The sequence below is a fragment of the Notolepis coatsorum genome (assembly GCF_963971535.1).
Source record: "Notolepis coatsorum genome assembly, chromosome: 5".
In the NCBI taxonomy this organism is placed as follows: domain Eukaryota; kingdom Metazoa; phylum Chordata; class Actinopteri; order Aulopiformes; family Paralepididae; genus Notolepis; species Notolepis coatsorum.
Genome location: NC_140169.1, coordinates 126,876,716 through 126,901,329, shown reverse-complemented (window position 1 = coordinate 126,901,329; position 24,614 = coordinate 126,876,716). Strand labels below are relative to the sequence as shown.

The 24,614-nt window shown below is 41.4% G+C and overlaps 1 protein-coding gene across 2 annotated transcripts in view; it reads left to right on the top strand.

Annotated features, from left to right (window-relative positions):
* The window catches only part of bub1 (BUB1 mitotic checkpoint serine/threonine kinase), a 47,589-nt gene that overhangs the window by 5,745 nt on the left and 17,230 nt on the right, over positions 1–24,614 (top strand). Inside the window, exons 2-17 of one of the 2 annotated variants that reach the window (XM_084315264.1) lie at positions 1,216–1,275; positions 7,006–7,147; positions 7,286–7,482; positions 12,670–12,716; positions 12,819–12,882; positions 13,538–13,710; positions 15,696–15,805; positions 16,240–16,694; positions 16,822–16,868; positions 21,412–21,531; positions 21,655–21,744; positions 21,842–21,914; positions 22,005–22,092; positions 22,194–22,365; positions 22,649–22,718; positions 23,733–24,535. In XM_084315264.1, the coding sequence (XP_084171390.1) occupies positions 1,216–1,275; positions 7,006–7,147; positions 7,286–7,482; positions 12,670–12,716; positions 12,819–12,882; positions 13,538–13,710; positions 15,696–15,805; positions 16,240–16,694; positions 16,822–16,868; positions 21,412–21,531; positions 21,655–21,744; positions 21,842–21,914; positions 22,005–22,092; positions 22,194–22,365; positions 22,649–22,718; positions 23,733–24,535 (2,711 nt within the window). Of the gene's footprint in view, positions 1–1,215; positions 1,276–7,005; positions 7,148–7,285; positions 7,483–12,669; positions 12,717–12,818; positions 12,883–13,537; positions 13,711–15,695; positions 15,806–16,239; positions 16,695–16,821; positions 16,869–21,411; positions 21,532–21,654; positions 21,745–21,841; positions 21,915–22,004; positions 22,093–22,193; positions 22,366–22,648; positions 22,719–23,732; positions 24,536–24,614 lie in introns of those variants that run through there. The other variant, XM_084315265.1, reaches the window with a different exon arrangement.

Genomic DNA, 24,614 nt, shown 5'->3' with positions numbered 1-24,614 from the left:
CACCCGGATTCGAGACCGGAGTCTCTTGCATTGGTGACGAGTGCAATCTCCGCTGCGCCACCCAGCCACCCTGTAAATTCCAATGTTAATAATTCCAACAAATAATGTTTATAGTATTTCCTCAAACGGAGCTACTCAATCTGACACGTGACTGTATTTGCAGCTGACTTGCCATTCCAAAATGCGAGTTTCCTATTGGTTTCCCTAATTTAAGTTACCTGCCAGGTCACTTATTTCTTCCTGTACCCCAGCCAGGACAGACGAGTCAGTATTCTAACTAAGGCTAGAAATCAGAAATAATCCTCCAATCGGCTAACTGGGATGTAAAATCTGAAGCTGTCTCATGGACAATACGTGGGCCTCTGACTTTGTAAGGCCACATAATATTTATTTAAGCTTGTATACCCAATTGATTGATTGAAAATTGTATTAACAGATTGCAGAATGGGTACATACAGTACGGCTCAATACACACAATTGTTAAGGGGATGCACACCAGATAAATACTTTCGTCTTGTTTAGATCAGGGTCCCCCATTTTCAATTCATATCATAATGACAATGACATACACAACATACAGATATATGACATTTATGACTTACATTACACATATACAGTACTGTTACATTTCGTTAGCCTCATAGCATAATTGCCTAAGTAATTTTTTGGCCAAATTGATATTTCTGCCTAACTCTACTCTCCTCACACTGCTGCACCACCCTGGCTTAGTGGCTGTGTCCTCAGCCAATCAGAACCTTGTTATTTTAAGAATCCCTTTCTGCCTAACTCACTTGTGTGACTTGTGCCAAAATTAGTTTTTTCTTCTTTTCCGAAAGTCTTGAAAAATGACTTGGGCAATTATGCTATGAGGCTAACGATTTATGACATACAAGATATACAGTACTGTTGACCAGAGATCCTAACAGAAACTATACATTCGAGGGGAGGAGGAAACTGTACATTAGGTGGGGGGGGGGGGGGGGGGGGGGGGGGGTATATTGGATATTTAGGTTTAGGTTTATATTCTAGCATTGTTATAAATTCTGGACCAGAATTATTCCATGACATCAGACAACAGGGACTGTGATGGCAGCTGGTTTACTCTACTTGGAGGGAGTAAGGCAGCTATGGAGTTAAGACTGCTGAATCTTGACAATCTTGTCTTTGCTCACCACCCATGTTAATAATGTTATTATATCATATTTACTATTTCAGGCAGTTTGAAGACGGCTTGAGCACATACAATGGAGACGACCCTCTAGATCCATGGGACATGTGAGTTGCAAATGGGCAATTCCATGCAAATGTCAACCTCACCATGAACAAATTTAAATAACATGATCATAACCAAACCAATTTCAAATGTATCATCAAGGTCTATTTTTTGAAGTACAAAATAGATTTGATCGTAATATTTATGAGAATGCATGTTTTTTCACACTACAGGAGGAGACACAATGATGTAAACATTTATTTTTCGATTAACCTAATTGTATGACTTTCTGAATGGCCAGAATGGCAAAAAAATCAACAGATATTTTTCTAACCTCACCTTTGGTCATGAAGGGCTGTTGTATCAATATGTGAATCAATTGTGTACTTTGTGTCTTTCCATTGGCAGGCTGTTATAATGCCCCTTTATGGGACAGCGAATGTAACATCATAACGTTTTCCAGGAAAAGTTGTCATAAAACATGTATCTAGCAAAGCTAACTTTTATAAAGATGACATATTGGCAACAATGAGTCATTCTGGTCTTATTTTTTGTGTTATGGATGTTACCGTTATGGATGTTACATTGCAAGTGACGGATGTTAGATTGCGAATGTGTGTTGTTAAGTCCGATTATGACCCCTTTGTTTGAAGTATAATTTACACATTTTAGTTACACTTATTGAGATAAAGATGAGCCTGCAATAAGAAATGTTTTGACCTTTTGGATTTTGAGATAGGTGACAAAATACACAGCGTTATGGAAATTGACAAGCTTTTCAGACTCACTGAACACATGATGAAAACTCTGTGAATATCTTTTTCAAAGAATAACATGTTTACTATCACTTTGTAGGGAAGGGTTTGAGGTACCCAAAAAGCACATTGAGGAAAACCTGGCATTTCCTCTCAAGGAATGAATCACAAAAAAGTGCTGTTATGGATATTACATTTTTGCGTTATGGATGTTACACGTCTGAAATAGACAAAAAACACTATCAAAATGTGTGTTGTTAAGTCCGATTATGACCCCTTTGTTTGATTCAAATCCAACATATTCCCAGACACGCGTCTGCTCAGCCTACATGTGTATTTGTTATTGTTTTGCCGAGTATCGTGACAAGAAACCCACCCCAAAAAACACAGAAACCCCAAATGAAACCAAAAAGTAAATGAGTATTATTCCAGGGACGACATTTCAAGACGGGCCCCAGGAATGAAGGATGCAGTGACCATAAGAGAAGGAGTCAAGCAGAGGGTTCAGAAACGCCACATGTCCATGTCCCTTATGGAGGCTTACCGCTGCACTTCCAACCAAAGAGGACAAGTCCTCGTCAGTTTTGATCAGATTCGTGAACACCTCAAACCTCACATGGATAACGGAGTGAGATAATTATTATTATTATTTTTGTGATGTCACAGTATGATGTCATAATAGCACATTCTAGAACATTTGTGTTCTATATATATTCCACTACAACATGAATCCAGACTGGTTTGACCCTCCCCCCATTTTGAGGCTCAAACCAGTCTGGATTCATGTTGTAGTGGAATATATATAGAACACAAATGTTCTAGAATGTTTGATTATGACATCATACTGTGACATCACAAATGTTCTAGAATCTTCTATTATGACATCATACTGTGACATCACAAATGTTCTAGAATGTGCTATTATGACATCATACTGTGACATCACAAAAATAATAATAATAAATTTTTTTTGGTCTTCTTAAATAGTTTCAAAATATGAGTCACTTCTGAAAATAAATTACAAAGTTTTTGGAAAATAGCTCTTTATTTGATTAACATAAAAATTGTTTTCTATACAGAGAACAGCAATATTAATATCGGTTAAATCAGAAAATTAGTTTTGGAGCAATTCCATGAAAATGTCAACCTCACCATGAAAAAGAAAGTTATAAAAAAGCAAGTCCAATTCACTCTGCCTGGACTGGTTCAGAGAAATGGTATCTCACTCTGTTATCCGTTTGAGGTGTTCACGAATCTGATCAAAACTGACCCAGGACTTGTCCTCTTTGGTTGGAAGTGCAGCGGTAAGCCTCCATAAGGGACAAGGACATGTGGCGTTTCTGAACCCTCTGCTTGACTCCTTCTCTTATGGTCACTGCATCCTTCATTCCTGGGGCCTGTCTTGAAATGTCGTCCCTGGAATAATACTCATTTACTTTTTGGTTTCATTTGGGGTTTCTGTGTTTTTTGGGGTGGGTTTCTTGTCACGATACTCGGCAAAACAATAACAAATACACATGTAGGCTGAGCAGACGCGAGGGGGAGATGGCCGACGGCAGCCGATTAGCAGTAGGCTAACGTGGACACTGCTCTGCCTAGAGTGTGGTTCTCAAACTGTGGTACGCGTACCACTAGTGGTACTTGGTGGTACTGCTGGTGGTACTTGAAAACATTTCCAAAAAAGCTTTTTAGAAAACATTTTAGAAGCAGGCCAGGCCAGTGTTTCTGGTTGCGGCAGCGCGATAGTTAGATAATCTAAGTGGGGAACAACCAGGAGATCACTGTGACAGAGTAATGCAGTCTAAACAGTCATAAATCTTTAATTCAACTTCAGCCCTGATCATAACCATTTATTTTTAGATTTCTTGTAATGTCAGATAAAAAATGAAATACTCCCACTTTTCTGAAAAGACTTGGTGTTAAATCTGACATTACAAAAAATCCATCAAAATATGTGTTGCTGCTAATCATTGACGCATGCCTAGCCTGTAATAACCCCCCCCCCAGAAAAATGTACTTTGCATTTGATATATTGTAAATATTTTACTTTTTGTGTTTTTTTAACAATAATTTGTGATGCCATCACACAAACTGGCATTTAAAGGGTAAACATTCAAAAATGTATTAAATATGTGTTTTCTTTTCTTTTTTACAATAATTCGTGATGCCCATCACAAACACTGGCATTTAAAGGGTAAAAATTCCTGCACCAGAATGCAAGAAATTAAGTTTTTGTAACAAAATAATTGTGTGTGTGTGAGAGAATGACTGACAATTGCTTGCTGTGTGTGAGAGAGAGAGAGAGAGAGAGAGAGAGAGAGAGAATTAAGTAAATTAGCTGAAATACAGTTCTTAATTTTCTCACTTGCTATGTGAGAATGTTAGTTATTATGTTCTCAATGCCCCTTGCATTGTATGAGTTGTGTGGAAGTGTTTGCTAGTTCTAGTGCTATCCCTTTGTACATTGTGGCTGTGTCTGACAAAAGTTAACAATAAATAATGGTATTAGGAATACATTTGCCTCCTGCGTGAACTGTGCATAGCTGAATAGACTGTATTTTAACGCCGGTCATATGGTGGTACTTGGAGAGCCAGCTACGTTCTCAGGTGGTACTTGGTGTAAAAAGTTTGAGAACCACTGGCCTAGACCAACAATGTGTGAAAAAGTTGTGTCTGGGAATATGTTGGATTTTAATCAAACAAGGAGTCATAAAATACTTCTGATTTAAATCAAACAAAGGGGTCATAATCGGACTTAACAACACACATTTTTGATAGTGTTTTTTGTCTATTTCAGACGTGTAACATCCATAACGCAAAAATTTAACATCCATAACAGCACTTTTTTGTGAATTCATTCCTTGAGAGGAAATGCCAGGTTTTCCTCAATGTGCTTTTTGGGTACCTCAAACCCTTCCCTACAAAGTGATAGTTATAGTAATATTCACAGAGTTTTCATCATGTGTTCAGTGAGTCCGAAAAGCTTGTCAATTTCCGTAACATCCATAACGCTGTGTATTTTGTCACCTATCTCAAAATCCAAAAGGTCAATACATTTCTTACTGCAGGCTCATCTTTATCTCAATAAGTGTAACTAAAATGTGTAAATTATACTTCCAATTCAAATCGATGCCTTGTGTTTCCATTTGTTCTCTCTGAATGTAACATCCATAATGCTGGAATTGCCAAAATGTGAAATATGGCACCTTACAGCCACGTGCCACAATCCGTGCTTTCACTTTGTTTCTATTTTTCCATTGATGCCAACTCACTAATCGGAACAGCACCTACCAGTGCTGATTATAGAGGCCCTGAATGCAATGTTTATGTACCCGTCTCATTTCACACTCCTATGCAGAGAGCTGGACAACAGAGTGTGGTCTCCCTTCCAACATGGCAGCCTGTAACCATTTTGAAAGAAAATGCCAAATTTATGTTAATTCTGATATAGGCTATGGCGGTATTTCTCGTATCAATGCACATGGCAATGTTGTTTTAATAATAATAATAAACTATTTGTATAGCACTTTTCATAAAGAAATTGCAGTTCAAAGTGCTTCACAGCAGTAAAAGATACAGGCACAAGCGACCATTAAAAAGATAAAGAGGTAGCAAGGTAAGGTAAATCAGTTTTTCACATTAGGATCTAACATCCCAATAGGCCTCTCTGTTTACGGTTTCATTCAGTAATAAAATTGAATAGACAAGAGTAAAAAAGTGCAGTTTGATTCAGTTAAAAAATTGGCAATACTAAAAATAATATAGAATAGACGGAGTCAAAAGTGTGATAAAATAGTTCAATGAAAATATACAATAACATTTACAACAGAGCAGTGCATCGCTCTTAATACTTTGAGTTTCTTTACAAAGTTCAGTTTTAAATTACAACAACAGAGCAGTGCTCTTAAATTACAGTGCATAAGAGGTAGTGAGATCAAATTAGCATAGAACTGACACATGAATTTGATAGGAAGTGTATAAAAGTAGGCAGAATAAGAATAGTGCAGGTAAAACAATTTGTGTCAGGATAATATCCCTTATGTTTCATTTCATAAATGCCTGAGCAAGGAGAAGTGTTTTAAGCTGTCTTTTGAAGATATCTAGCGAGTTAGCTTCCCTGATGTTTTTGGGTAGTTTGTTCCATAGTTTTGAGGCATAGTTGATGAAGGCTGCATCACCGATCCTCTTTTTATGTTTCTTTTTTCTCGTAGCAACAGTTGTTTCTTCCCAGGAGTCAGGACCTGTTAATAAATGAATGTTGCTTCCAATACAGAGGACAAATGGGTATTCTAAGTTGGGAATCTACACCAACACTGCGTCAGATTAATGTATGCAACATGTGAGCTCATAAACACTGGCTATGACTAATAAAAATGAGTCTCAAAGTTTGGCAATGGAAATAGCTAATTCTGGGCATAAATGCACATATTCACTGCTAGTTATAATTATATCTAGTCATTTTATCTGTAGTTTCAATCAGGTTTCAATGCTTGGCACAATAAATGGAATAAAACGAAATTTTAAGTTTATATTTTTTATACATCTGTAGGTCCCCATTATTACTAGTCGTATTATTATTTGTATTCCCCTTTTTACATACTTTCTTATAATATAGAAAAAATATATCGACTAAAAGCACACCTCTTCAAATAATATCTGGGGGAAACTAACCCCAGATACCTTTTTACTATTATGTACCCTAATACTATGCTACCCAGTGGCCATATGCCGCATGTCTTCCCCTCTTCTCCTGTTTCTCCCTCTCTCCTTTGTCGGTCCTGCGCGACCAGAAAAAGCGAATAAAGATAATAAAATAAATAAATAAAAACAATGACACTGACCCCTAGCTGCCAGAGATGTACCCGTCTTGGTGACATTGTTGTTTACAATCTGTAAGTCGCTTTGGATAAATGCGTCAGCGAAATGATTAAATTGATATATCATTTTACCTGCAATGCTACTTTTTACATTCAATGCTACTGTGACTCCCACGCCTTAATTGTCTTTGGGTCTAATAGTTTATTTCCTTCCTTCCAGTTATGTTGAGTGGCTTGAGAAAGAATTACCAGCTGAAGATTCCATGGAGGTGTCTCAAGTGCTTGACCGTCTTGTAGCAAGATTTCTGCATGATAAACGATACTCGAATGACAGCAGATATGTGAACTATTGCATCAAATGTGTAAGTGTTACCCAATGTAGCTAACAAATATTTAATACAAAATGTGGTTTTATCAAATAACTATTTTTCTACTAAATAGATTTATTAAGGCTAGTTGAATTTAATAAGTATCTTCATTTGAATTGAATCTTGTTGCAGGCAAGTTATTATACAGATCCCATCCAGTTTTTGAGCTTCATACACAGTAAGGGTATTGGTATGACGACTGCAGCCCTGTATGCCGCCTGGGCCCAACAGTGTGAGCAGCGGGGCCTGAAGGAACAAGCCGAGGCGGTGTACCAGAGAGCCTTGGAGAACCAAGCCCTGCCAGCGAACACAGTGCTTCAGGATTACAGGTGATTTTCCTAACCGAAAACATGACATTTTGAATGCTTTCATCCAAAGTGCCTTACAGCCATGACTGGATACATGGCGTGAGTGGCCATAGTGGGAGTGAAACTAACCCTCTAACCCTATGAGTGTCAGGAGGACTACAAAAAACTCCCACCTAGAATAAATTCAATGTTATCTCTCTTAGGGCTACACGGATATGGCAATATAAGTACATATTGTACATATATGATGTACAATAGAAAAATAAATGCATATGTCTGTGGTTTTTTAAAATGGTATTTGATGTTTTTATTCGAATGCCTATTTTCCATTTATGTTTGAAAGACTTATGTAAGCATATATATTTAACGGGACTCACTAAAAGCTTGGTATCTCAAAGGGGGTGTCGTGCACCACGTCCAATGGACGGTTAAGGTGGGTTTATATACATGAGATACCAAGTTTTTAGGGATTCCCATATCTTGACATTGGTCCTCATTCTCAAACATGTTCGCAAGTACCTTTTTTTAAATATCTTGGTAAAAATGTCATACCAACAAATAAAAAAATCCTCCTCCGGGTTCCTGAACATGTGAAACGGTCGCCGTAACTGGCAAAAATCTTCGCAGCTGGGTTCCCATGAATGAAATAAATCACTCATTCACTGCAATGCATGTTCTCGTACACCTGAATTTACATACAGACACACGCCCCGCCAGCTCCTTATAATGCGAAGGAGGCGTGTGCAAAACGGCTTGAGATGTTTGTCATTGCATCTGCATGCTGACCCATTCTACAGGTAGCGTGGAAGCGATTTGCGACTGATCTCAGAATGAGATTAGATTCAAATGCATCATTATACAGCACAAGTACAATACACCATCCAACCACAGTGCAAATGTAACAGTAAAGTGCACTAGTACGGTTGCATTCACACCAGAGCTGTTTGGTCCGCTTTAAACACACCAGAGTTCGTTTCCTCGGATAGTCTGCTTGGTTTGGGGTAGTGTGAAAGCTCATTCAAACTCTGGTGCGGACCAAAAAAGCGAACTCTGGTCCGCCTGAAAACATAGGTCTCTGTTCGCTTCCAAGTGAACCCTGGTGCGGTGCATACTTTTGTGGTGTGAATGCTCATCGGACCAAACCCAAGACCAAATATAGGAAGTGACCCGATAAACTGCATCTTGAGTAGAAGGAAACGAAACAAACACTGTGGCGTGCACTGAAAAACAAGCACACGTGGAAAATGTCTCGTGGACAGACGTGGGCGAATGAGGTAAAAGCCCTGATAGAAATATGGTCAGACGAGCTAATTAAACAGCTGCTTGTGGCCACTCACAAAAACAATGAGGTGTACAAGTTGTTTAGCGAGAGAATGATGGCAATGAGCTTCAATCGACCAATGTCCCATCAAAGTTAAAAAACGGCGTCAGCATTTCAGCAATATGAGAATAATGTGTGTGCTGGGTTGCTCCACTGGGCTGCTTCGCAGAATAATGTGGTGTATGTGTGCGCTGTAGAGCTGTCCCCGAAGCCTGTTTTTGGGATTCTATATATCCAATAGACGAGCGCCATTTTCGATCGCGTGACATTGTTCAGAAAGTTAGGTGCACTTGACAAATTGCAGTGTGAAAGCAAACCGAACCAAATGAAGAATGCAACAACAATCGCACCGAGTCCACCAAACTATATGTGAAAGCGACCTTATGAAATGTCATGCCATTTATGTCATGTTCTACAGTAGGACTTAGTTACTAATACCAAATAAAACGAGTCATTAGAATAATGGTAGCCTACTTTGCTAGAGCGATTCATTTTGCACGTATACAGTGTGTGCTTGTGCCGCCGTGCGCTGACTCGCTGAGGCTGCCTCTCCTAAGCTGTTTCTCCACGTATTTATTTAGTTCTAGCAATAGGAATACATCAAACCAACAATAAATAATATAGAGAAGAAGATGGTATATGGCATATTAATATAGTATATTCCACTATACACTATATCCGCGGCGATCGATTTAGTTATTCATTTCGTTTGCTGTGTGTAATGCTCACAATGCTTCATTGAGTCAGGACTATAAATGCAACACGTAATTGTTAATGATTCAAATAGTCGTATTTATTATCATTATAATTATTTAATTCCACGGATGTCTGTAGTATCGGCAATCCCCAATGACTTGTCCCAGAGAAAGATATTGAAAACACGGGCGCACACGCACACTGGTCTGTCCGACTTACGGCAGCCTTTTCGAGTTCATAAATCCTACAACGAATTTACAATACGAAGCTGTTTGAGAATGCCGAATAAGTACGAGTTATGAAGGAATTCCTTGGTAACTTTTACGTATGTCCGTTCGAGAATGAGGACCATAATCATAAGGCTTATTTGTGAGACTAAAATAATTTAGTGATTTTACTTTACTAGTACTACTGTGTCATCGTGGATACTTTGGTCATTTAGTGTGAACATAACCAACTCTGCAGAGAACTGCGGCTCTAATCTGTGATGACGACAACACTTCTCCTCCCAGAGCTGCAGCTCTGTTGAAGAGGAGAGGGATGCAGACTGGCTTTAAAATTATCATTTGAGCTTGTGCACCTAAACAAATTTATTTGACAGTAGTGCTGCTAACGGCTCTGAACCAGAAAATGTATCTATTGTTCTGGAAAATCCCTGGGAGTGAAGGAACTGTAGGGCTGTACCGAATGCTTCGAAGCTTCGATCATAATGTTTACATTTGAATTCTAAATCAACATTAAAATTTTTAATTTTTAATAAAAAAAATGTTGTGCGTGTGTATTCAATCTGTTTAAACCAATGGGGGGTTTCTTCACAGTTGCAGTTAAAGATTAGGCTACACTGGGCGGCTAAGTGGCGCAGTGGGCAAGGCGCTCGCCACTAACGCAGGAGATGCTGGGTTCAAGCCCAGCTCTTGGCGTTGCTACCAGCTTGGCTGGTCGTTCATACTAATACAATTGGCAGTATTAGGGGGTGGGAAGCTGGTGGGTGGGGATCGGACGTTGTGGACAGCGACTCCTACAGGTCGGTTGGTGTGCCTGTACGCGTGTATACTTTCTGCAACGGAGTTCGGTTTCCGGGTTCCTCTGATTGGCCGTGACCCCCACGTGACCCGCCCCCCTTATCGCTGCTGCTCGCCGCTGTGTTGCAGCGCAGAGCGCTCGCTTCCTGAGTCGCGAAACGCGCCACTCTGCTGTCAAGAAACACGCTGTTGGTAACTCATCTTAATGTGCTGCTTATGCCGTTATCAGCTGTTCAAGAAACGCAGTCATCTTAATATGCTGCTTATGCACCACATCAAAACATGTAAAATATTTAAACAACCATTAAGCAGTGTTGGGCGCGTTACTCAGGAAGTATAGGAGTTGTGGAAAGCAGGATGAGAGAGCGTAGATTTCAGTGTGTATCATTTATCATTTAACATTTGAAAGGCATACATTGTTGTCATACAGAAGTACAGAATACTTTTATACAAAATGCTTCTTACTGTTACGCTCCAGAGACTGTGCTAGACAAGATAAGTATGAAATAAAATAGTATAGCATGTAAAATAGAAGTAAAAATAGAGGTCACAGTGTTCAGTATAGACATATGTACAATGTTCGATGCAGAATAGAAGTAACTGAGTTACCATACAATATACTATGCAATGTACGTACTAATATACAATACTATATAGTGCAAAGCAGAAATGGGATGAGGTACAATTTAGGTAAAATTTACAGTAAGGTGTACGAGTTGTAGTGCAAATCCTTTACCAATAAATATAAAGTGTGTTTAGGTGATCTAAAGTGTGGAGAGTGGGTGCTGCAGTGTGTTTGTTTCATTCTGATTTAATTACTGGACTGTCATTATTGTTATTATTATTTCTGTTATTGTCCTGTGATTCATCGTTGATTATTACTGTTACTGTATTGTTTCTTGTTTCATGTAAAAAAAGGGAAAATAAAAAACATACTCAACCTCTACTGTCTTTAACTATGAATGAACACAACACTAACTTACACAGACCGTGACGCCAACCTCTACTGTCTTTAACTATTTAACTATGAATGAACACAACACTAACTTACACTGACCGTGACGCCAACCTCTACTGTCTTTAACTATGAATGAACACAACACTAACTTACACTGACGCCAACCTCTACTGTCTTTAACTAGATGACTGCACAAGAGCACGCGATGTGAAAAGCGACAATATTATTAAACAACAGCAGCGAGCAAAGCGCCAGTCTCAGGAAGCGAGCGTCAAATTGAAAGCGAAAGTCAAGTCTGCGGCCGCTCGCTCGGCTGCGGTGGATAGGGGGGCGGGTCACGTCAGAGGAACCCGGAAACCGAACTCCGTTGCGGAAAGTATACACGCTGCCTGTACAGCATAATCAGGAAGCAACAGGGGCGGCGTGACCCTCCCACGCAGACCCTCGCCGCTGAGAGATCGCGCTGTGCAGGTGAAAAGATGCGACGGCTGCCTCCTCGTGTACCGGAGGGGACACGTGATGCAAGGCTTCGTCCACATTGCAGCCGACCAGTGGAAGGCATGGCCTAACGACGTTTCGAGACAGGGGAGGGTAGAATTGGACAATACGAAATTGGGGATGGGAGAAAAATAGAAAATGGGGAGAAAAAGTAGATAAAAAAAAAAAAAAAAAGATTAGGCTACACTGATATTATAATATTATACTATAAGACGTCACCATCACTTTCATACCAACCGTGCCCTTATTGGATTATTTATGTTGATGAAACTGATTGAGTTATATTCATTAAAGAAAGTTGATTTAATAAAAGAAAAAGAGTCATTTAATCAGATTACCGGTAATCACTTTATTCAAATTGAGGATTTAGGTTATACAAATTAAAAAAAAAAACATTTTATAGACATTCGAAGCTTCGTTCGAATACTTCAATCGAAGCTTCGAATGTTAAAAAATGACATTCTGTACAGCCCTAGAATTGTTACAGGATCAGTCAATTCTGTCTCAACTTGGCCTCTCACAGACCAGGTTCTTGGCTCTTCTTGTTTCTAGCCTTTGGAGGGAAATGTTCATGTACTTTAGTCTAGACACCTGTCCCAAGATCATCCCTATAAAGTGACTTCTGCTTACTGATAACATTTGGAGTTCATTCAACTCTTCTCACTTACTGGTAATTTCTTGATGTTAAAACGAAATACTTTGTTTACCTGCAGGTCGTTTCAAGTGAGAACTTCCAGAAGTCAGGAGGAAGGATTATCGGGTCAGATATAACGCTGTTTCCCCATTTGTTTTACCATGTGCAATTATTATGAGATGGTAAATGAGACTGAGATGGTAAATTTGTATTTGTTTTCCAAACAAGGTGTTCAGTTACAGGGTTCCACTGACCGTCCATCACAACTTCCTGCAGATGAAGTGATCCGTATGTAAGTGAATCAGTTTGAGTACACTGAATGTAAACTAGTAAGGATGCACCAATGCCGGTATTGGATATCGGGCTAAAACAGTGTAGCTGTATTAGGGAATTTCCCCCAACAAAATCTGATCCTAGAGGCTAGAGCCATGTGTAACATGTTGGTAATCGGAGCAAAGCTATTTGATTTAATTTGTTTTGCATTTTGGCCACACAGCCTGTTAAATCAACCTAATGGAGAAAATGGATTACATCTTAACATCTTAATCAGCATTTGTCTAATGATCCCAAACTAAAGGTCTATATTATTCAGAAAGTCATTTATCAGATAATTTCACATCTATGACACTGTTGTCCTTGTTCATTTAGCGTAAGCCATAAGACCGTCTGGTTACACCATTGTAGACGTAAATAAACAAAGCACTTCATCAATGGATCTATCTCAAGCACTGCCCTCTTTTCTTGATCCTCCAATCACAATTGTTGCTTCCCTCGGAGGGGCTTCAGATACTGTAGGTACATTCTGGAGGGCAAGTAGACTTTTGCAGGTCTCAAGAGAATACACTGTGATGAACAGTATTAGTGCATCCCTATGAATTACTGTGTGGTCGTGATTCTCCTGCCCCCCCCCCCTCTCAATAGCATTTGATTTGATGTCTCTTGCACAGGATCTCCAGGTCTGAAAATATCGGGGTGAAGCCCTCTGGTCAAGGCGCAGGCCTGCAGAAATTTGAATCTATGTACTGCAAAGAAGACCTTGTAACTGAAGGAACCGAGCTATGCTTTGAGGAGCTCAGGGCAACCAGATGGTTCAAAAAGGACAAAGAGCGTAGAGAGTTTGGTAAGTCGATACAGATTTAATTGAGCTTTTGGGAAACACCTTTGTAATGTCATCATACTATGGATTAAATGGCATCACACAATGCCCTAAATGTTGAAGAAAATCAAAGCGACGCTGTCAATACCTTATTATTAGGGCTGTCCTCCCGATGATAATTTCTTAGGCTTAGAAGCTTCAGTAGTAATTATCACTGAATAATCGGTTTCATTCTTCTCCCACTCAAGAGTTTCAATGCGATGGGTAAATGAGAGCTTTGCAGGTAAACGGAGATGGGTTTTCTGAACGTTCACATGATGTCTTGAGAGGAACCGATTCTCAAAATAAATATTGAATTATTTTCTATAAGCAATTTCTTATGCTGGTGTAGGCACATTTTTGGAGGGTTAAAAAGAAAAGCGGCTGGGTAGCGCAGTGGAGAATGCACTCGCCTACCACTGCAGAGACTCTGGGATCGAATCCAGCTGTCAGCGGTACCTCCGGCTTGGTCAGTCGTCCCTACTAACGCAATTGGATTATTCTTTTTGCAGTACATCAGATGTGAGATAAGGACTATGTTACCAATCTTGGGTTGATCCGATGTTTCTTTCGTAACGATCACAACGTGTGTGTGCATGCCGTTGACGCCGACCAAAGCACGGAGGGGCGACTTTTCCTCCTCCGCTTCCATGCGTGCATGATGAAACATAATACCGATAATCTAGCGTTTATTTCAGAACGATTCATAAATCAAGTGACAAATGGCACGATTTCTAAGGAAATGCATTGAAGCTCCGTTTGCTGGAGTTTATTGTGATTCGACAGGATCACTCTAAAACTATACTCATATTCACCACGGTATAAAACGGAAATGTATCTGTTTTTTGCATGTTGACTGGAAGAAACTCACTGACAATCGAGTCTCGGCGTGTTTATTAGATCCATAGCTATAATATTTAATATAGTTTTAGCATTTACATTTAGTCATTTAGCTGACGTACGACAAGTCATCAGGAAGGGCACAACTCTATCAGCTGATTAACAATGTTCATCAAAGTGTTGAGTGCTACAGTGTAGGTTAGTTTATTAGGACAAGTGCATGACAGTAATGTTAGTTAGGGTTAGATATTCGTCACAAAAAATTATTTTTAATTTTTTTAATTCAGATAATGGTTGAAGAAGTGCGTCTTTAGTCGACGGCGAAAGATTGGATGGGTTGCGGCTGTCCTAACTGGGGTGGGTAGTTCATTCCACCATTGTGGGGCAAGGACTGAGAATAGGCGGCTTCTCCTTGATGACCCTCCCGGAGCTTGGATAGGAGTAGGTCTGAGGCGGCCATAAGATGCAGAGCGTAGGGGTCTTGAGGGTGTGTAGTTAGAGACCATTGACCGGAGGTAGGCGGGAGCGGTTCCCTTTGCCGCACGGTATGCTAGGTCGAGGGCCTTGAAGCGGATTCGTGCAGCAATGGGGAGCCAGTGCAGGTCCCTAAGAAGTGGGGTGACATGGGCCGACTTCGGTAGGTTTGAGATCAGGCGGGCCGCTGCGTTCTGAATGAGTTGAAGAGGCTTGGTGGCAGTGGCCGGGAGCCCAGCGAGCAGTGCGTTGCAGTAGTCGAGGCGGGAGATGACTGTTGATTGGATGAGGAACGTCCTTCCGACGTTGCTCAGGAGGAATCTGCAGGTTCTGGTTGTCGCTGCGATGTGAGCAGAGAAGTTCAACTGGTCGTCGAGGACAATACCGGCATTAACCCCATTGAACAGAGCGCTGGCCTTCTTACCAGATGGTAAACAGCGACCTCTGAATCATGGAGTTAAAACGTGGTGTAGCTGTTTTCACTCATCCATGTTGAAACGTGGTGTAGCCGTTTTCACTCATCCACTGTTAAAACGTGCTGTAACTGTTTTCACTCATCCATTGTGTTAAAACGTGCTGTAGTTACCGCTCATGGCCACAGCTTTTATCGGAATGGTTTTGAGCTCTAACTTGATCCTGTTGTTATCTGCAACCAGAGGCCAACAAAAAAAGGAGTCAGGAGCATGAAGAGGATATCGGGACAAAGAAACGACCACTGGAGGAATCTGGCTTTAATCATGGAGCCAGTGGCAGCTTAGCTAATCAGGTGAGACACTGTTTACCATTTGTTTCTTGGTTTAATGACTATACCTGGCAGCATTCAATTAAATTGTAATCGAGCTCTATATCCCAGCCTATGTATACAAAGGGCTCAAGTCTCTTAAAGAAACGTGTACCAAAAGTTGTGATATGGCCATAGAAATTTAAATTTACCTTGTAAACTGCTGGAATTCTTAAAATTCTGCAGAGAAGTTTGTTAATTAGTTATTTATTGAAATATCCTTGAGAGATTTTTCTCCATGCTGCCCCAGTGCTAATTAACCGTATGCGTTCTGAATTCCAGTTTTCAAAGCTAGCCACTCCTTCCCTGTGACTCTCCCATGATTCATTGCTCCAGTCTGTTGACTGTTAAGTGGTGAAATCGTCCAGTAAATGTCATGATATACATACTATTGTAATATTGTTTACTTATTTCTACAGGGATCTGGAGCAGCAAGTCTGACTCCGATGTTTTTCCAGCAGTCGTCGAGGCATTCTCAACCACTGAACCAGCACGGCAACAGGCCCTCGTCAGGTCTGAGCTTGTGTTCTGGATGGGGCTTCCAGCGAGAAACGGTTCCTGCACCTTACCAACAACACAGCCTCCCAAGGGCTTCCGTCCCAGACACTTTGAACTCTGAGAGCTGCCGTTTTCTTTCTGGCCAGGCTCACGTGACTATTCCTTCATCTGAATCGGCTCAACCCCAAGTAAACGTTGCTCAACCACCCTCCTCCACCCAAGCCTCACTGGCTCAAGCGAAGCCACAACAACAGTCTTCACATTCTGAGCTTTCAACCTTGGACCACAGCGAAGGTTTCCACCAGGGCAGTGATGTTCAGTTCAACACCTCGGTGAACCATCTCGACAGTTTCCTCCAACACGGTGGCAGAGATCAGTGAGTGCCTCTTAAGTATATGTATAATGTGTTTTTTATATATATATATCATAACGGGACACTTTCTCCTAGTAATATCTTACAGGTGGTTAAATTGAATACATCAAGGATTATCTGCTTTTTCCAGGGATGCTCCGGTCAGTGAAACATCTGAGTCAGAGGGGAAATTAGATGGTAAGTAAACAGGTTTTCCATTACTTTTATATATATTTTTTTTATTAAGTTAACGCACAATTCTTTTTACGCCACTATTTTTTTTACGCAAGATTAACGATGATAAAAAAAAATTAAAAAAGATTTTACTAGACTTCACTCGGGTGTATTATTGATACTCTCATTGAGCCTCATTCACCAATACTCTCTTATTATTATTCTTATATTCTTTCTTACCTGTCTGTTGAGAGAAAAATAAGAAAAGCCACCGCCACAACATTCATCAAGCTGTTCTTAAAGTCCAAATCCGTTCTTACCCAATACCCAGGTGTGTTGAATGATGAATCCCACCTGTTCTTAAATTGAAATGCGCGTTTGCGCTCAATTCATTTGCATACAGACACGCCTCGCCTGCTCCTTATAAGGCGAATGAGGCATCTGCAAAACAGCTCGAGAGGTTCGGCATTGCATGCTGATCCATTCAATAGGCTAAATAAACGGCTTAGCGAGGCAGCATTAGCGCACGTCCGAGCGCCCACACACCCACCCACACACACACGTCTCACGACTCAGTGCATGTGTGTGTTCCTGTGGGTCACTCATCGCATGTGTGTTAATCTGATGACAAATAAACACTTATACTTGTACGAACTGTATAGTGCGAAATAAATTGTTCCAGCAAAGTAGGCTTTGTCAATACTGAACGACTGCGCGCTTGTCGATAGATGCCTTCAAATCTAGACTCAAACCCCACTTCTACCCATTAGCTTTTCCTGATGTTCACTGACTCATGCCCTGTTTTCATGTGTGCTTGCATGTGTGCCCTCCCGTAAAACGGAGTTGCGATTGTTGTCTAGATGTATCTATGTATAGAACTTTGGTTGACATGCGTCATGTTAAATGTGCTATATAAATAAATAAATAAATCTGATTGTCAAGAGCCAATCGCACAGTAGGTTGGGAAATACCGGACCGGTCATCTCTCTCTCTGAAAGGTCCCTGTGGCTAAAACACTGAGTGCGCTCAGAACTTGTAGGTGTGGAGCAGAGAGGAGAGGAGAGGTTGTAAATATGCGTTCTATGCGTACAGCCTGGGCGGCCAGAGCAGCTAACTGTTCTAACGGCAATATATAATCAATTTCAGAAGCAGAACGCATGCAATAAGTTATAATAGAAAAGTTATGGGTTTATAAAGTCGTATTTGGGGGCAATTGACCAATAGTTTGCTTTTCAACCCATGAACTCCTTCCCCTCCTTTTTATATATATATATATATATATATATATATATATATATCTTTTTCTCTACTAAAATTGTATTGTTTGTTTTGTAACGTGTCTTTGAGCATTAGGAAAAGCGCTATACATGTATTATTATGAATGGTGGTAGGCTTGAATGATGCCAAAGGAATGAACTGAGTAAAACTAAACAAAATCCTCAAGGAATATACCCATCTACCTATACACAAAGGTCAAATAAAACCTACTCCTCACTACCTACACTAACTAACCAAACATATGTCCAAAACATACAATGAGTGGCATCACTCCTTACCTAGTTTGTCTAGACAATACTACTACTACGTGTAGCACCACATGTATTGGGCCCTTACCTGCTCCAATTCCCAACACACAGTATACACTTTTACAGAGTTGGTTAACTAAGTCACATAACTTTTAACCAACAGCAAAACCAGAGACAAAAAGTAAGGGGAGAAACAGGAATTGCCACATGGGTTTTCAAACAAGAGGATGGCTTCTGATTGGTCAACTGGTGATTTGCTTGATGGCTGGGATGACTGGCTGGTTTCCAATTTGGTCAACTGGTGATTTGCTTTATGGCTGGGATGACTGGCTGGTTTCCAATTAGTGTCCTGATGAAGGACAGGAACCTGGATCAGAGTAGCAGGTGGAGTGAGTGAGAGACCGAGAGAAGGGGGGACACAAAAGTACAAACAACAGCCACATGCTGGAACGTAACAACACTTATATAAACTTTTGTGATACTGTATCGATTCTCAAAAACATCGATTTGAATTAACCCACAGAGACCTGCAGGAGTGTCTGTGATGGTAGCCAAGGTAGTGGGATTATATTAAACTAGACAACCTAAGATATCCATTGGTACTACCAACCATGCCATGGTAGCTTGTCAGGAAGGGGGCTAAATAGGTTCCAAATTTAAGCATGGGGAAAAGTGGCATGGCCATTTTAACACTTTCCATGCCGGCAGGGGAAGCCAAAAATAGCGCTTGAGTGCCAGCGCTGTAGTCAATGGGAGGGCGATCACATTTGCGAACGCATAAACTATATCTTAAATTATGGCTATGTGTCTAAGGGTGTGTTCACACCTGGGACTTTCTGGTGGACCAAATGTGAAAATGATACATTGTTTGATTTTGGTCTGCGTTCACACTACCCTGTTTGGTGCGGATCTAATTTGTAAACAAAGGACATGCTGTCGCCAAGTCGTTCATCTATTGGACTAGCACTCACAAACGTAAACAGTTGCCGACAGCGTCTCTTGTGATAAAGCAGAGAGATACTGTCATTACGAGCGTGGCGCAAGTCGACTAGAGAGTAGATAGAGAGATAGAGAGACTGTCCGCGCGGCGCCAGTCTAGAGAGACAGAGAGGAAGAGAGACTGTCCGCGCGCGGCGCCAGTCTAGAGAGACAGAGAGAGAGAGAGAGGCAGAGAGAGAGAGACTGTCCGCGGGAGAGAGAGGCAGAGAGAGGCAAAGAGAGAGAGAGAGACTGTCCGCGCGCCTGTCATTCATTTGAGTTGGGTCGCGTGCAAGCTGTCACTTGGCGCTGTCAAGTTGGGTCGCGCGACCGCCGCCACTAGGCACCTGTTACTCATTTGCTCTAGATTAGATACTATATAAAGTTCGATCACGTTCACACCAACAGCAAACGAACCATGGTCCACTTTGAAACTAACCGAGTCCCAACTTTTCAAGAGGACCATGGTTCGGTTGTTTGGTCCTCATTATAGTTCGGTTTGCGTTCATACCTGTACAAACCAAACGGACTATCGATCTAAAGGGACCATGATCCACTTAAAGTGGACCAAACAGGGTAGGTGTGAACGTGCCCTAATACGCCCGTCGCTTATCAATGACTTGTTTGCAGTCAACATTGTAGAAACGGATTGTTTTTTAATCGGTTAATTTCCAAAAAAAATAATGATTCTGCAGGAATCGTGCTTTACTGGAATACACAAAACAGTCATTTTTCGGCCTATTTATGAATCCTTTTCAAATAAACGCTAGATTATCGATAGTATATGTGTACTTATGCACGCTATAGAAGCGGGCTGAAAAATCTATTATCTTATTTCCTGATCAGCACACACACACTCACAGCCACACACACACATACGGGGACACGTTGATATATAGGTGAAAAGAGCTCTGATTATCCTAAGACTGGTCAAATAGATTCCTTACCTCAGATCAGATGTTCTCCAAAAAGATTATTCTAATTCTAATTTGCGTTTATTGATCCAACGCTGGGTGGTCGAAAGACATATTCCACGCTGTTCTGATGATGGGCAATGAATGGGATCGGCTCGGATTACATGCCTGACAAGTAAAATGTGGAATCCGGACTTTCTTTTCCCCCATGCGTTTTCATTCAGTCCAATCCAAAGGGTGCATTACCATCCGGAGAGACGATAGGGGGCGGGCGGTATTTTCCCAATTCGAGCTCAGAGTCCCAGTGGTAACGTGAGGCTAGATTGATGAAATATGAATGGAAATCGCTAATAAAAAAAAAAACTATTAAAAACGAGATTTCCCGTCGTCTGGCACTGAAAGTGTTATGGGCTCACCTAGACCTCTCACCTCAATATATTTAAATTAAAATGGGCCCTATACTGTAGGTACCCACAAGTCTCCCCTTTACTGACATGCCCACTTCATGCTAATCCCATGCAGTTCTGGGTGAAAACCATGCAGCACTCCTTTCCGCGGAGGTTAGAAAGAGTTAAAAGGATATCTTCACACTGCAAGGCTGACTTAAGCCAATGAATGATGCTACCTTGGTCAAATCAGAGGGGAGCATGCCCACTCTGTCTATCATAACACCACTTCATGCCATCTTTAAACTATTGATAGCTCCTTAATCGCAAATAGATCGTCTTGCTTACAGTATCACAATATATCGGATTATAGCCCCTGTGTCATGATATGTATTTTATTGCCAGATTCTTGCCAATACACAGCCCTGGTCATTATGGCTGTTTTCACACAAGCATGGGTGTCTCTTAAGTTTACACTACAACCTTTTAGAAGGAAAAATAGAATATGTATTTAGAATCTTCATGCATATACAGTAGAGTTGCTACTAAAACCCATTTAGAAGGCTCATGCAAGGGAACACAAGCATTTTCATGTAGATGTCAAATTTTTTGTGGTAAAGGTTCTTGGCTGTGCTGCAAAATATAGTAATTATAATATTTAATTTATGATAGTTTGATATGCAGCAAAAGCCCAGGTAACCGTTGTTGTCTAGCTGGTCTCCTAAACCTCCTCAATGGATTCTTCTGCACCCTTCCCCTCAAGTGTCGCGAGGAGGCACAGCTAACCTGTCCCACATCACTCCCAACACCTCTTTGGGATTGGCACATGCCACGCCGTCCAGGGTGCTTCCTTCCCCCACTGTCAACACACGAGAGGCCATGCGTGAGCTCAGATCCTCATTCTTAATCCTAAATCTTCATATGCAGGGTTTCACTCGGCAACATTCATTAATTTTGTGCAGTTTGTCACAACTTCCATCTAATGTGTTGCTTTTATGTCATCCAGATGCAATCATGGGCATGTTTCAGACCGCATTTCCCACAAATTCCATGACCCAAGCTGAGAAAAGCTTTGAACTTGGCCATCAGAGAGCTGGTAATATCCTGCACATAACGCATACCGTTTGTTAGTCTGAATGCTGCAGCTTCAGTGCTGGTAAATGTCAACCTTTTCCCCATTCTCTTGTGTGAAGGAATCTCTTCATGCAGTAACCCCGCTGCTGCTGCGCCATTCACCATCTTCCAGGACGATAAAGAAAACAGCAGGTAAGATTACACCACGTTCTGTTTTTCCTGGGACCCTTTCCATCCCGTTTCACGATCTGTAAAGACTTGTACCGTTCTTTCCCCTATTAGTGCTACATCTGCCGCCGCTGTGGTTGAGAAGGCTAAACCTGCAAGGGCTCTGGCAGAAATCACTTTTTCTAAAGCGGAGGGACCCAACGTAAGTAATGACTCACCGACAATTACCATAATGTTAAAACGGCTAGAATGTGATTCCGAGTTCACTGTCTATTCTGTTGACCCGTCTGTGTTGTGGAACAGGAGACCTCACCACAGCTGACGTCTGATGAGAGCACTATGTGGGGGGCTCGCTATAACTCCGTGGCAGCCTGTCCCAACAGCACCAGTGACTTTGCCATGTCAGCCCACCTCGTCTCCACTCCCTGCTTCACCCACAAAGGGCCGTTCTTCATGGACTTTGACTGCGACCAAGGTAGCTAGGCATACATTCATATGTCGAATTAGCATTTTCCTTTTACACACTCAAAACATACCTCCAACATCAATTCAGAAAAAATCTAAAGGGAGGGAGAGAAGAAACAAACACAAATCGGCAGCTACATATTCGAAGCAGATTTTACCTCAAATTAATTTAACTATAGGTGTTAGAATGTTCAATATAAGTGGGGGGGGGGGACACTGTCTGATCCATGCTAGGGTAGATCCGGAACACCTAGCATGTCCTGATTTATTATTAAAAAAATATGTATCTCCAGAAAGCGATGGTCCTACCGCTTTTGGCGATACTGAGGAAGACCAGATACTGCGGCAGCCCAAAAAACTCAGGTAAGTAACCTGTCCATGCTCTTTATCCTCACCGCAACTTGCAAACCAATGAGTCACATTGATAATGGGTAGAAATTAGAAAACCTGTTTATTGGCTCAATGTCATTTCACTTCCAAAAGTCAAATGTTACACTATCACCTGGCAGGGACAACATTGAAAAATCAAGGGCATTATCACATGTGCTACTAATGCTATTGTTGACGTACTCCGATGCCTGTGTGGGCATGGCTGCTTGGGTAAAACAAGATGCACATTAGTGCATCAGAAAACAAGACTTAAAAAAAAAGCCTAGTGCTATTGTTTTGTATAACGCACAGCTTAACCCTTTCACTACCATGCTACAAAGGTTTAACCCTTTCACTACCACACTACAGAAGGTTATCACTTTCACTACCACACGGCAGAAGGTTAACCCTTTCACTGCAGGAGGTTACCACAGTACGAAGGTTAACTCTTTTACTACCACACTACAGAGGGTTAACCCTTTCACGACCACACTGAAAGGTTGTTTAAACCTCTGTAGTGTGGTCGTGAAAGTGTTAACCCTTTGTAGTGAGAGGGTTAATGTAACCTCCATTTGATAATGGGGTATTGGGACATTTGAAACCTCTAGACGATTTGAACTGGCTCCTGTTGGAAGACGGTGCTCTTAATGGCTATATTAGACACTCCAACTGTGAATGAATGCTCTGCATTAAACAGTTCTTGTGATCCTTTGTCTTTGATCATGCATCTGAAAAGAGGAAAACGGAATAATTTCTTAGCCTAGTTATATTTTCCTATTTTGGTGTTTTATTTAAAAAATATATTTCAGGTTTGTTGTAGGCCAAGGCCCATGTATTTTATAACCCAATATTATTTGTCTATATTACTTCCCCACTATTACATTCCCTTTTTACTGCTGAGTGTTTGGGCTCAAAATTTTATTTTATGGCAGTTTAACCCAGTGCATTGTTGAATGTAATTTGTGCTGTCCTGAACATATCCCTTCATCTCCGACTCTCCTCCCTCAGCCCTATAATGGAGCAGAGTCCACACGAGAGTGAGTCGCTGTCCAATACCGCAGCAGGCCCCAGGGGGGCACAAGGCTCTGCTGGGCAAGGCACCATAGTTGGAGAAGGACTTGCCCTCGCCCAGCGAAGTCTGGCAGCCTCTTCCATCACAGAGGTCCATCCTCCTGCTGTGCTGTCATTCAGAGATCAGACGCTGCTTCACACAGACAGCACCGTCTCCAAAAGCCCCCCTAAGGCCACGGGACCCGGCTGGGACGTCTACATGAGCCCAGAGCAGTGTCCGAAACCAGCCTCCCCCCTTTCACAACAACCCGAGCTGTCGACGTGTCAAGCTTTTACCCCAGAGAGAATCTTTCACAGACCCGCCAGCCCAAAACAGGCCTCAACATTTTCTTTTGATGTTCCCATGAGTCCAGAATGTATATCCAGGGTCAAGAGCCCCGATGTCTCCATGAATCCCCAGCAGCTGCCATCATTGGAGGCTTTTCTTCAGCAGAACCTGGACATTCCCATGAGTCCAGAACCAACATTCTGTTCGGATGTCACAATGAGCCCCATGCAGCGACCAAGGTTTAACATGACTGCGGATGTTCCAATGAGCCCAGAGCAAGGCCTGAAGATGAGCACAGATGTACCCATGAGTCCAGGGTCAGCTGCTGTAGAGCTGCTTTCAGATCCCTGGGATGATGAGCTGATCTCCAGTCTGCTTTCTCAACTGGCTACTACTCTCACGTCTTACCCCAACTTCCACACCTGGCCATGTAAAGTCCCCCACATTGGCCTCAAGATGACCTTCAGGTTGGGTAAGGAAGACTTACTTCATTGTGTCAGTTTTGTAGCTTTTGAGATTACATTTTTCTAGCTGTTCCTAAACTGAAAATA